At 48.2% G+C, this 13509-nt stretch overlaps 1 protein-coding gene across 1 annotated transcript; it reads left to right on the plus strand.

The window, feature by feature from the left end:
* Window positions 1-1187: 1187 nt before the first annotated feature.
* LOC131082452 (oxidized low-density lipoprotein receptor 1-like) lies at window positions 1188-11975 on the plus strand. Its single transcript, XM_058022364.1, has 9 exons — window positions 1188-1269; window positions 2698-2799; window positions 4092-4208; window positions 5663-5752; window positions 7895-7987; window positions 9290-9454; window positions 10356-10498; window positions 11130-11239; window positions 11787-11975. Exons 1-9 carry the CDS (start codon window positions 1188-1190, stop codon window positions 11926-11928), a joined length of 1044 nt encoding a protein of 347 aa, XP_057878347.1. The 3' UTR covers window positions 11929-11975.
* The last annotated feature ends 1534 nt before the right edge of the window (window positions 11976-13509 follow it).

Consider the following 13509-nt stretch of genomic DNA (forward strand, 5'->3'; position numbering starts at 1 on the left):
TCTGCTAAGGAAGGCAGGAGCCTCCCCCAAAATGGAGAATGTAAATCCTCCCCACCCCACCAAACTTCTATAAATTTTAAATTAAGGGGCTCTCAGGCAAAAATAGGGGAGCAGGAAACTACAGATCTTTAATAGGGAAGAAAAAAAAAAGTATAAAATAAACAATGCAGTACACTAGAACAACAGTGACAGAGTCAGAACCCCACCTGACACCCTGTAGGTCAGGGTGTTGGTAGCAGTCCAATTGGAAATGTGGCTGCAGTCCTCCTGGGGTGTCAGGTGGGGTTCTGCTGGAGTAGGGGTTCCAGTAGAGAGGGATGTATTCTTCCTCTGAAGAAAGGGGCAGCTGCTGTTCCTCTGGAGATTCCAGTGGAGAAAGCCATCCTGGTGTCTCAAAACCTCTGGATTATATCTGGGTAGCAATGCTTGGTCCTCCCTCTGGGCGGAGCATCTCACCATGGCATGTTACAGGTCTTACAAGTCATGCAGTGACATTCAATAGCCTGTTATCAACAGATGTCCCCTCCTGAGGAAGGAGTGATTGTGGTCACTCTGAGAGAAAGATAAGGCAAACTGCCCACTTGACAAAAGATAATCTGCCGTACAGATGGTAATTGAAAATGTCTTGTATTGCAATCTTCAACAATAATTTTATTATATTATATTAAAACAAATTCTATACTAAAACTATACTAAGGAAAGAGAAGGGAGACTTCAGAAGGCTTCACAAGTATGATAATAAAAGCTCATGACTGACCCCTCAGAGTCTGACACAGCTGATGGTGATTAGTCATTAATTGAAAACAATTCACATGGAACCAATCAATGATGTTCCTGTTGGAAAATGATCCTCAGACCACATTTCCAGGCAATCAGATAATGATTGTTTTCATTCTTTTCTGAGGCTTCTCAGCTTCCCAGAAGAAGAAATCCCGGGGAAGGGATTTTTTCAGAAAACATCATGGAGACAATGAACTTGTATTTCCTCATGTTACTGACACAAAACCATGAACCTTCAAAAGATGAAGTAGAAATAGACTTCCCTTTTCATTAGAAGTTTCTAAATGACCGGAAGAGTCAAGACCTTCCTGCTGAAGGTTGGAGAGGGGAGGGAGCTCTGAGTCGTTCCCAGCCCAGAGTGTCACTGTCACAGCAGCCGAGGCAGGAGAGAGCAGCGTGGATCCAGAATGGCAGAAAATGTCATTGACTCTGACCTGAACTTGCCTGAACCACCCAGAGCCAGGCTACACACCATCCCTGATGGCTCAGGTAGGTCCATTGCTGGGCACTGAGCTTTCTTTGCATTCTCCACTCTCTCTCCCACATCTCTTGAGAGAGTTCCTTGCAGCACCAAAGCCCCAAAGAGCCCAAGGGAAACATGAGGGCCAGGGCTGGAAAACTGCAGGTGGAGTGTCCAGAGAGGCTTGTTGATATTTACAAAGGCAGGTTGTTGGAAGTTCTACTTTTCTCTTGCTTAGGTGCAAGTGTGAGGCAGTGTCTCTGGGGTGAGATTGAGAGTCGCTTTTATCTATTTTGGAGAGCATTCCAGAGCTGAACATCCATTGCTGCTGGCCCTGGCCTGTTGTCCCCCAGCAGACTGAGATTGCTGCAGCAAACTGCTCAGGATGGAGTGGCTGCTGTTGCTGGTGCTCACAGCAGTCTCCTGCACAGCTGCTCCTGCTCCCGGAGCACAGCAGGCACTGCCTGGGGGCTTCTACTCCTGCTCTGGCTGTACCAACTCCTTGTTGAATGCACCAGTGTGAAAAAATGTTTCATGGGCAACTTTAGTCTGATTTGGGATCAACGACTGCAAAATTCTAACCAAGGATTCATCTTTCTTTAATGAGTTTAAAATGGTTGCATGTATGTTTGCATTGGTTTTGCAATATCTGCCATAGAAGTACATCCTAAAAATTAAGAGACTACATGCCATGGGTCTCTGTATTTCATTTCCATCTTTCTTTCCTTTCTTTTTAACCCTGCATTCACTCTGGCGGAAGTTATTTCTTGCCATCCATTGCTTTTCTTGTGCACAAAGTGTGAACCCTCTGCAAGTCTTTTCAGATGGGTGCAGTTATTAATACCCCAGGAAATGGGGTTTTAACCTCTTTTGACCGATGCATTCTCAGCTAACTTGAGAGGAAACCACAATTGATGTCACCTGAATAAGTGTTCACTTTCATTGCAATTTCAAGTTTTTACACATTTTCAATAATATTTTAATGTTTCTCTTCTTGGGAATTTTGGAAAATATCTACCAACTCTTTTCTTATTTTGTGTACAAAACTTTCCAGGTACTGATCTCCAGCTTTCAGCAAAGAGCTGCTTTGTGCCTGGATCCCATTCTCTCAGAGCAGCCCTTTTTAGCTCCTCTTTACTGAGCCCCCTCTCCTTCAGGCAGCTCCCTCTGTCACCCACCCACCCTCTCTGTGTCCTTCTGCAGCCCAGGGCTGGGAGAACTCTCCTGTTTTTCCCATCCCCTCTCCTGAAAGCCATGGCAGGTTGGGATCTGTTCAGTTCCCTGAGCAGAGGGCTCCAGAGCCAGTGGGGAAGCACCAGGACATGAGCCTGGCTCCAGCCTGCAGATCTGGAATGCTCCAGAGTCCCAGTGGGAGCCTGAAAAGGCACCTTGGAATGCAGGGCAAAGGGGCTCTGTGCAGCTGCTCCCCACACCTGGATGTTTCTGCCCCTCTGAAGGTCAAAGCCATTGTCCCAGAACACGAGTTTCTGCTCTTGGAGCTGTCCTGCTTGTGATCATCCTCCTGCTGGCCATAGCCCTGTATCTGACACTCACCACGGGTAAGTCCTGCTGGAAATGGAACACTGGCACATAAATGGTGTCTGTCTGCCACTGACTGATGTCCAGGCCATGGCATCCAAAGCCAAGATGGAATGGAAGTCTGCTGTGAAGGCAAAGGACAGCAGTTTTCAGCCACCCATGGCTGTGAGAGGAAATCTGTCAAAGAAATGCCAGGTGCTTTGAAAGTTTTAAAATCCAGGAGATAAAATCCAGAACCCAATTAAGAACTGACAAGGTTCAAACACTGCGCAATTCAGGATAGAAAAGCTTTTGAAGAAACAAGTCAAGATCAGATAATGCATGACCTTGATCAGATTGCAATCCTTGAGAATATTTTGAGATGATGATATTGCATCATGGCACTCAGGTGTGGCACCAAAACCCTTAAAATTATTAGGAATAAAACTCCTTTGAGAGAGACAGCAAAGTTACACCTTCAATTTTTGTCATTGAATTTTTGTCACCTTACTGAAATAAAAGCCTTGTGCTCAGGGTCTGCAGAGATATCACTGAGCTCATAACAATCTCTGAGCTACCTTGAAAGACACATTAATTCCAGAGAAAGAAAATATTCTCATCTGCATGAAACAATGTGTGTAATTATTACAGCTTTTCCTTTGCAAGTTTTCAAGGAATGAGTTTTAACTGTCAGATATTTCTCATTTTCTCTTTCCATAATTTGATCATTGAATAAGTCTGAAGGGTTTCCACAGCCAATCACACTCAAATCCCAGAATCTCCCAACTACCCAGAGCTACCCATGGTGAAAAAATGCTAAAAACTTTCATGTATTTGGTGTAAAGCATAGGGTTGGGTGGGGTAATTGCTTTTTGTTTTGCAATGCAAAGAGTTCAGGGAATTTATCTCATAGTGCTCTGATGTGTACAAAATGTGCAATACCAGAGCAAGGGCAAATTCAAAAGAAATAATAAACCAAGACAACAGAAGGAAATTGGCTGCATTTAATGGAGCACAGAATCTGGACTTGCTGTGGTTTGTCTCCCATTGCTGTGGCTCCCTGTGTGCTGTGCCTCACATCCACCTCTGCTCTGGGAAGGGCTGGAGCAGTTCTGGGTCAGTTCTGGGCTTTGGCCCTTGGGAAGGGAACACCTTGTGGTGTGCTGCAGCTTTGAGGGCTGTTTGCCATGAGTGAGCAAAGAGGCAGAGTTGGCATTTTGTGTTGTGTGATGGGGCAGCCAAAGAGGCCCAGCAGGGCTCTGACAGTGCCTGGCACAGGGGTCATTCATTGCAGTAACAATTGTATTCTCATTTCTGCATGGTCCAACTGCAGGCAGCCAACAGGACTCAACAGCACTGACCTCCAGCAGCCAAAATGTCTCAGCACCATTGTCCCCCAGCAGCCAAGAGGAATCAACAGAGTCACCCCCCAGCCATGAGGAGGCACCAGGTAGGCAACCCTCTGTCATTCCAAAGGGAGTGACCAGAAGCCCCTGTTGGATTGATGGTAAAGGGGGACACAGAGGAACTCTGTGAGGTTTTTGGCCAGAAGGAAAACAACAAAGTACTGACATCAATTCCATAAGCCAGCAGAATGCACTTAAACTGATAGAAAATTTTATCTTTGTGTGGAGATAGAACCAAGGGGGCTCAGTGCTGGACAGCAGGATGGGTTTGAGTGTTACAGAAATATGGAATAGTCCATGTCTTATTTTGTGCCCACATCAATGAACTTTACACTCGTCCATGTGCATTCTTCCCTGCTGGCTTGCATTTATCCCATAACTCTGTCACACCTCCACATTTAGCATGGTCTGCAGCTTTCAGGCTTCCACATTTTAAGCATTCTCCCCATTTGTGAATGGATGTGAACTGAATGGGACACTCAGAGACCAGCAGTGAAAAGTGAACAACAGGAGATGAGGAAGAAGAGAAAGGGCATTGAAGATACTTTCCTGTCATAGTTTCAGAAGCAATACTCTCACATTTCCCTCAGGGACTTCCTGGACCTTCCCTCAGGGAATTCCTAATGCCAGGAGCTGTAGAGTCACCATCCCAGAGATATTCCAACCTGCCTGTGCTTGGTCCTGGACATCCTGCTCTGGCCAACACCTGAGCAGGGGAGCTGGGCTCAGGGATATGAAAAGGTCAATTCCATCCTAAACCACTCTGCTGGAGTGTGCTCAGGACAGCAGAGCTGATGTTCCCAGAGATCCTCTAGAACTTTCTTTTTTATTGTCTTATTGTGAATCCACATCAGGTAACCCTCCTATTGGCCATGTGGAAAGAGAGCTCTGAGTGGGATTAAAAAACAGCATTAGCATTATCTGCCAGCAGTATCCCTTGGGATTTGTTAGTACATCCATGTTGTATTTAGGCCATACCTTTTACAGTCCTGGTGGCTCCTCACAAGGAACTGCCTTGAACTGAAAGATCTGCCCAGTTCTGACTCTGTCAATCCTGTCACAAGGGATTGATTCATCTTCTCTGCCATGACCTTCTCTGCTGAATGTTTCCTGCAGAGCCAACCATCCTGCCTGGATCCCATTCTCTCTGAGCAGCCCTTTTTAGCTCCTCTTTACTCAGCCCCCTCTCCTTCAGGCAGCTCCCTCTGTCACCCACCCACTCACCCTCTCTGTGTCCTTCTGCAATCCAGGGCTTGGAACACTCTCCTGCTTTTCCCCTCTCCTCAAAGCCATGGCAGGTTGGGATCTGTTCAGTTCCCTGAGCACAGGGCTCCAGAGCCAGTGGGGAAGCACCAGGACATTGAGCCTGGCTCCAGCCTGCCAACCTGGAATGCTCCAGAGTCCCAGTGGGAGCCTGAAAAGGCATCTTGGAAGGCAGGAGAAAGGTGGATTATTCCAAGTGTTGCCCTCATTTTTACATTTTTCTGTCTCTCTCTAGGAAGAAGTTGTTGTTCCACAACTCGAGTTGCTGTCCTGGTCACTGAGATAATCGTGCTCCTGCTCATTGTTGTGTGTCAGGTACTCCCATGTAAGTGCTATAAATGGAATAACAGCAATTAATTTGTGTCTCTTTGCCACTGACTGAGGTGCAGGCCATGACATCCAAGGCCAGCAGGAACAGAAGTCTGGCTTGGAGGCAAAGGACAGCAGGTTTTATTCAAGCATGACTGTAAGAAGAAACGTGTATGAAAATCAAGAGGTTTGAAAGTTTAAAACCGCAACAGAAAAAAAAGAACAAGCCCAATTGAAATCTGACAATGTTCAAACTATGAAGAATTCATTATACAAATATTTTGATGAAACAAAAGCAGATAATAACTACTGGCCTTTCAAGTGGGATATGTGAAAATCTTTTAAGGAGAAGGTAACTTTTTATGACTTCAAGATATGACACCAAAATTCTTAAAAGAATTAAGAGTAAAAGCTCATTTGAAAAAGACAGCAAAGTTCAAAGTTACCTCTTAAAGGCAGTTGTTTTCTCCTTATTCAAATAAAAGCCTTTTGCTCAATCTCTAGACACATATCCAATTAATAACAACACATTATATTTTAGAGAAAGAAAACATCATATTTTCCATCTAGGAAAAAGAATCAGAGCCCTGTGGGACTTCCTTTGAAAGTTTTCAAGGAATCATTTTTAAATTTCAGATGGTTTTCCTCATTACTTTCCATCCTTTGATAGTTGAGCAAACTGGAGACACTCCCACAATCAGTCAGAGATTCTGACTAAATCATGCAAATTAAGTTTAGAAACTCAATGACACCAAGGGCCTGACACAAAAACCTCTGCATGAAGCACCTCTGAGAGCAAATTACACAAAGAATCTTGAGAGACCAAGAAAATGTTCCCAGTGCAGTTTCAATGGGAGAGAATGGCAGCCAGTTCCCTTGGATCTGGGAGACAGGTTTGGAGCATGAATAGAATATTTGTTATTGAATTAATTTCTATAAGTCTAAATTGTTTCACTGCTGGAAAGCTCAGTTTAATTATTGCCAGTTAATTTCATCAGACAGGATGAAAATGCAAAGTGTTGGCATCAGGGATCCCAGACCCCTTCTAGGTCACAGGGCAGTGCTCTTTAAATACCATCCAGCTCTGATGGATGGCGCCTCTCATTCACATCCAGACAGAATTCTGACTGCCAGAGCCCCCTCACTAACCCAATTTGGCAGTTCTCCAGGAAATTCACTCTTCCCAAGCCACTGTTCCTTGGGATGGAAGCTGCTCTCCTGGGCCTGGCTGAAACCCTGCCTGCCCATGGCAAGTGGGGAATGAATTCCCTGCTTTGCTTGGCTTGCATGCAGAGTTGCTCTTCTTCTATAAACCACCTTTATCCCAGCCCAGGAGTTTTGTCCCTTTTAGCCTGGCCCATCTCCCTTCTCCTCTCTCCATGGAGGGGCAGGGAGCCAGTGGCTCCTTGGGGATCTTTGCCCACGGTGTCCAATGGCCACAGGCCCAGAGCTGCCCCTGGGGCTGCAGGAGATGCACCCAACGCTGAGCACAGCAGGGTGATCCCCTCTCCCAGGGCTGCTGACGCTGTGTTTGATGTCCCCAGCACAGGCTCTGCCCTCTGGGCTGCCAGGGCACTGCTGGCTCCCCTGAGTCTGATGCAGAGCAGCACCTCAGTCTGGCCATGGGACTGCTCCTGGCAGCTTCCATCTGCCCTGGGCACCAAAGCCAAACCAGGCTGACATCTGCAATGGGGAATGGCTGCTGAAAGAGAGGATCTGTCCTCCCACAGTTCCTGCCAGCACCATGTCCACACAGCTGCCACCTCCTGCTCTAGGAAAGCATTCATCCTGCAGGAATGACAAACCTGGGAAACCAAGGGCTTGATTTATTTAGGCTGAAGTATTCCAGCTGAAATTTTTGCATATTAAACACCATCTGCACTTCCTGAAACAGGCTGGACCAATCACCCTTCCTGAATGATGACTCTTCAGCTTTTCCCCTCTTCTCAAAGGCATGGCAGGTTGGGATCTGTTCAGTTCCCTGTGCACAGGGCTCCAGAGCCAGTGGGGAAGCACCAGGACATTGAGCCTGGCTCCAGCCTGCAAATCTGGAATGCTCCAGAGTCCCAGTGGGAGCCTGAAAAGGCACCTTGGAATGCAGGCAAAGGGGCTCTTGTCCAGCTCTTTCCCTGATCTTTACGTTTCTGTCCCTCTCTAGGTAAAAGCCATTGTTCCAGAACACAATTGTCTGTCCTGGTTGTTGTCCTGGTTCCCATTGTAGTGGCCCTCACCCTGTCTTGGACACTCCCACGTAAGTCCTGCTAGAAATGTAACACTGGCGATTCATTTGTGTCACTCTGCCACTGCCTGATGTCCAGGCCACGACATCCAAAGGCAGGAGCAATGGAAGTCTGGTGTGAAGGCCAAGGACAACAGTTTTTAGCTACCCATGGCTGTAGGAGGAAATCTGCAAATAGCCAAAGGATTTGAAAGTTCAAAATTCCAGAAGAAAAAATCTGTGACAAAAGGGAAAACAATAATGTTCCGATACTGAAGAATTTATGATACAAATGTTTTGTAGAAACCAGTGAAGATCAAATAATGCCTTTTGGTCTTATGATTGTAGTCCTTGAGAATATTTCAAGATGATGATGTTGTCATATGGCATAGGGATGTGACACCAAAAATCTTACAATGTTTTGAATTAAATCTCATTTGAAAAAGTCATCAAAATTGGAAATGAAAGGAATTTATTTGCAGCTCATTTCAATGCAAACCTTGTGCTCAGTCTCTGCACTGAATTCATAACAATTTTTAAGTTACATTAACTGATTATTGATACCTGCTGGAAAATGTATTCTTATCAACACCAGGAAAAAAACATTTCATTCTTCCTCTGAATGTTTTCAAGGTATCACCTTTAAATTTCAAATGTCATTTCCTCTTTCCCTCCTTTGGTTGCTGAGAAAGCTTGAGAAGCTTGCACAACCAATCACTCTCAAGTCCCACTGTTTGCCACCTGCTCAGAGATGCACATGGGGAAGACATGACAAAGCTTTTGATCCATGGCACTTCAAATATAGAGCTGGGGAAGGCAATTAAATCCTCTTTTTTAAAGCAAATATTTTGGGATTGATATCTGACAGCGCTCTGACATTTATAAAATGTCTAACAACCAAGGAAGGGAAAAATTAAATAAATTCAAAGCAGCACAAATTAACAAAGTGTAATTAGCATTACTGCAGCTTTAACAGGGAAAGAGGAGTGATCAGACTTGGATCCAGGGCTGGCTTTAGATAAAGCTCTTTTGTGGGTTCAGTACTGCCTTGGTGACCTGAAATTTATATACACTAAGAAACTTGACATCTAGATGGAACTCAAGGAACAAAATCATAATTAAGATACAACTTGTGTAAATGAACTCAAGTGTTGCCTTTTCCTCACTGGACCCTGACATGACCATTTTATGATTTTTGTAGTAGCCCCATGAGCAAAGAGGCAGAGTTTGCATTCTGTGTTGGGTGACAGGGGCTCAGAGAGGTCCAGCAGAGCTCTGACAGTGCCTGGCACAGTGGCCACTCCTTGCAAGCAGAAACTGTGTTCTTATTTCCAGATTCTCCAACTGCAGGCAGCCAAAAGGGCTCAACTAAATTGTCCCCCACCATTCAAGAGGACCCAACAACATTGTCTCCCACCATTCAAGAGGACCCAACAACGTTGTCCCCCACCACTCAAGAGAACCCAACAACACTGTCCCACATCCCTGAAAGGGCACCAGGTAGGCAATCCTCTGTCTTTCCAAAGGGAGTTGCCAGAAGTCTGTTGGATTGATGGTTAAGGGGGACAGAAAAGGAACTCTGTCAGGATTTTGTTCAGAAGGAACACAAACAACCCCTCTGCCATGTCAGGAGCACCAACCTCACCCTAGGACACTCCCAGGATGAGCTCTGGAGCCCATGGAGGGTTTGCATTTGCAGCTCCTTTGGAAGCAGTGCAGGCTCAGCTCTGCATTCCTGTTCCCCAGGGAAGAGCTGATGCCTCTGTGCTGCCAGAGCAGAGCAGTGGGAGGCAGGGAAGGCACAGGAGGAACAATCCCTCAGGTCCCCAGCCCTGCAGGGAGCAGGATGGACAATGTGCCTGTGCTGCTTTCCCAAGGCCCCTCCACTGCCAGCCTGTGACCTCAGGGCAATTCCAGGCTGCCCTTCAGGAGCTGCTGGATCCACAACCAAAGTGTCTCCTGCAGCCCCTGTCTCCCTGAATCCCATCCCCTTTGCAGCTGCCCCTCCCTGCTCCTCCTGCTGCCCTGCCTGGCAATGCACACAAATGTTGGTGCTGCCAGTGGCACCTCTGCTGCCCAATTCTGCATCTGGCAGACCAGACTGTGGGGATCTGGGAGCTGCTTTGTGCCCTGAGCATTTCTCTGTATGCCCTGAGCAATCCTGGGCAAGGCTGGATCATGTTTGCTGAGCTGCTGCTCCCTGTCTGGCTCCTGCCTGCTGATTCTGGGCTGCCATCAGCCCCAGAGGCTCTGGGGGATCCCTGGTGCTCTGCTGACAATTCTCAGCAGGAGCACACAGGCATTTCTGGGGCTGGAATGGCCTCTCTGACCTCTCCATTGTTGTGGCATCCTTTGGTCAGTGTGAACAGGGATTTTACACACCTCTTCTTCCCTTCTGCAGGCTGCCCCACACCATGGAAGAAACATGGCAGAAGATGCTACTTCTTTTTTCCAGAGAGGGAAGCAAAGGACTGGGATGCCTCCCGTGCAGAATGCACTGCCATGGGCTCAGACCTGGTGGTCATTGACAGCAGGCAAGAGCTGGTGAGATCCAACTCCTGGGGCAGCTGCTCGGGGGGCTGGAGCTGCCTGGCCAAGGGCTCAGCAGTGACACTTGTGCCAGCTCCTGTCCCATGGCCTTGGGCTCTGGGACCTGCTGCCAGCCATGCACAGCCCAGGCCTGGCAGTGGCAGCAAAGGCCTGCACAGGGAGAGGCCTCCTGGGCCTTGCAGTCCTGTCCCTGGAAGCTCCTGTGCCCAGGCCTGATGCCATGGTAAGGAGCAAAGTCCCTGCCCAGCTGGCTGGGCTTTTCCAGGGATTTAGCACAGAGGCCATGGAGCTTGAGCAGACACTTCTTTGGGAGAGCCATGGCTGGGACAAAACCTGAAAAGGCTTTGCCACCCCCATCCAAAAGGAAAAGTGTCCCCAGGTATCAAGTCACACCTGTTCAGCTCCAAATTATACACATAATGGCACCACAGATGTATTCTTACATTTGTTATATTCATAAGGGGCCTCCAAAAGGGAGAATTTCATCCTCTGGAGCAGTGGGCAGAGGTGGTGTGGCTGGATGCCCACTGCACTCTCTGTGCTGCCTGTTTAGCCCTGAGCCTTTTGTGACTCTGCTGAAGAAAATGTCATTTTCATGTGTTCCCATTGTTGGCTTCCTTTCCAGAGGTACCTTCAATCACAGTCAAGATATAAATACTACTTACTTGGTCTCAGGCGCTCTCCAGAGGAGCAGAAGTGGAAGTGGATCAACAACGTGGAACATGACCCAGCCATGTGAGCTCCTCCCTGCAAGTCCCTGCCATGCAGTGTCTGGGAAGAGGAGAATGCCAAAGGCAGAGCAAAGAGCAGAGAGCCCAAGGGAGATCAGGGACTGTGCTGTGGGGGAAGCTGATTGCTGGAGGTGCAGCTGCTTCAGCACAAGCCTGGGCCAAGGCAAGGGAGCCTTGCAGGGCCAGGGAACACAGGGCTGTCCTGTAGGGATGGCAGGAGAGGACCCAGCTGGAGTTCTGCTGGGGAAGGAAGGATCTGGCTGGATGCAGCTCCCTGGGGAAAGGAAGGGGACAGGAGGCAGGGACAAGAGAGAGAGGGGGATGTCAGCACCATTGGCTGGAGGGGGGCAAAGCAGGGGAATGTTTCTGGGTGGGAAAGCATTGCCCAGAACCTTTTGTGGAGATGTGGGGAACAACAGTGAGGAATGGGAGGGAGATTCCAGCAAGGCAGTTCCTGATCCCAGTGGCAGTAAGAGAGCTCAGCAGGTGCTACTCTGCCTTTCATTGCATGTCAGGAATGTAACCAAATTTGACTTTTTTTCTCTATTCAGGTTCCATATAATTGGACCTTACTTTAACTATCTCTGCACAGCCATTGGATATGGTGAAGTACATGCTGCACCTTGTGCCGGAACCCGAACAACACAAAATATGTGTGAAAAAGCTGCAACAATTTCCAACAGGCATCTGTAGGAGAGCTAAAACCATCATGTGCAGGCTGATCTGTTCTGCCCAGCTTCCTGTAGGAACCATGCATGGGATGTGTCCCACTTCCCTTGAGCTGCCCAGTCTCTGCTCCCAGGCTCTCCTGCAGCCTCTCTCCAGCCTCGGGGCTGAGCTCAGCCCAGCCTTTCCCTGCTGCTGCCTGAGCCTGGATGGATCCCCTCTGGAAGAGCTGGCCCTGGCACACAGGAGCACTCTGGCACTGTCTCATGCCAGGGGAGGCACTGCCAGGGGAGAGGAGTCCAGCCTGGGCACAGGGGTGATCCCAAACACATCCTGACTCATCTGCAAGTCCCATCCAGCCCCAGCCCTGTCTGGCAACAAGGAGAGCCTTCCCCACCTGGCCACAGCCTGGCCTTGCCTGCAGCCACAAGGGAAGGGCAGCACAGATTTCTGCCTGGGATCCTGCAGGGAAGGGCAGACCCCACTCCTTGCCAGGATGGACATGAGAAAGTCAGGTGGGGGTGTGGATAAACCTTCCCCTGTCCCAGACTGTTCCAAGAGCACACAGGATCCCAGAGCCTGGGAGGGGAATGGGAATCAGCCCAAGGGCAAGGATCCTACAGCAGCACAGCTCTGGGCATAAAATCAGCCCCAGTCCTGTGTGGGGAATGGAAGGAATGTCAGATCTCAGATCTGCTGGGGAAGGGCGCGGGATGGAGACCAGCAGAGAGCAGCAAGGCCTGAAGAACAGAGTCCCAACAGAAGCTGAGCTGGACAGAAAACAGGACAATGAAACCCACAGCGACCTGTGAAGGAGCTGGTGAGAAGCATGAGAGTGACCCACAGGGAATGACAACACAGTGCTCTGCCCTCTTTTCCTTGGAGATGGGTCACAGGACAGGGCAGCTCTATGGATGTGCTCTGGGTCCCCCCAGAGAGCTCTCCTCAGATGTCTGGGCTGACTGCTGGGCCCCTGTACAGTCCCTGTCTTTCCATTTCATGGAATAAAGCTTTTCTTTCCAAAACACTGAGCAGTGCTTGTGTGTGGGTGGGTGAAGCTTTGGGAACTCGAGACACTTCCAACCCAGAACCACTTCCCAACACAGGTGACCTCAGGGAAATCATGAACTGTGGTGTTGTGAGGTTCCCAGGAGGAGGTGAGGGATGACAATTTGACTCCATGTTCTCAGAAGGCTGATTTAGAATTGTCTTGGTTTGGAAAGACAGGAGTCCGCTAAGGAAGGCAGGAGCCTCCCCCAAAATGGAGAATGTAAATCCTCCCCATCCCACCAAACTTTAAATTTTAAATTAAGGGGCTCTCACGCAAAAATAGGGGAGCAGGAAATAACAGATCTTTAATAGGGAAGAAAAAAAATAAAAGGATAAAATAAACAATGCAGTACACGAGAACAACAGTGACAGAGTCAGAACCAACCTGACACCCTGTAGGTCAGGGTGTTGGGAGCAGTCCAATTGGAAATGTGGCTGCACCCCTCCTGGGGTGTCAGGTGGGGTTCTGCTGGAGTAGGGGTTCCAGTAGAGAGGGATGTATTCTTCCTCTGAAGAAAGGGGCAGCTGCTGTTCCTCTGGAGAGTCCAGTGGAGAAAG

The sequence above is a fragment of the Melospiza georgiana genome, chromosome 4, assembly GCF_028018845.1.
Source record: "Melospiza georgiana isolate bMelGeo1 chromosome 4, bMelGeo1.pri, whole genome shotgun sequence".
Lineage (NCBI taxonomy): Eukaryota > Metazoa > Chordata > Aves > Passeriformes > Passerellidae > Melospiza > Melospiza georgiana.

Bases quoted from the DNA above. Each gene is read 5' to 3' on its own strand.
- LOC131082452 (XM_058022364.1), top strand. From the start codon at position 1,188: ATGGCAGAAAATGTCATTGACTCTGACCTGAACTTGCCTGAACCACCC. The intron at 5,753-7,894 runs GTAAGTGCTATA...GTCCCTCTCTAG, and splicing joins TGTGTGTCAGGTACTCCCAT to GTAAAAGCCATTGTTCCAGA. The intron at 7,988-9,289 runs GTAAGTCCTGCT...TCTTATTTCCAG, and splicing joins CCTGTCTTGGACACTCCCAC to ATTCTCCAACTGCAGGCAGC.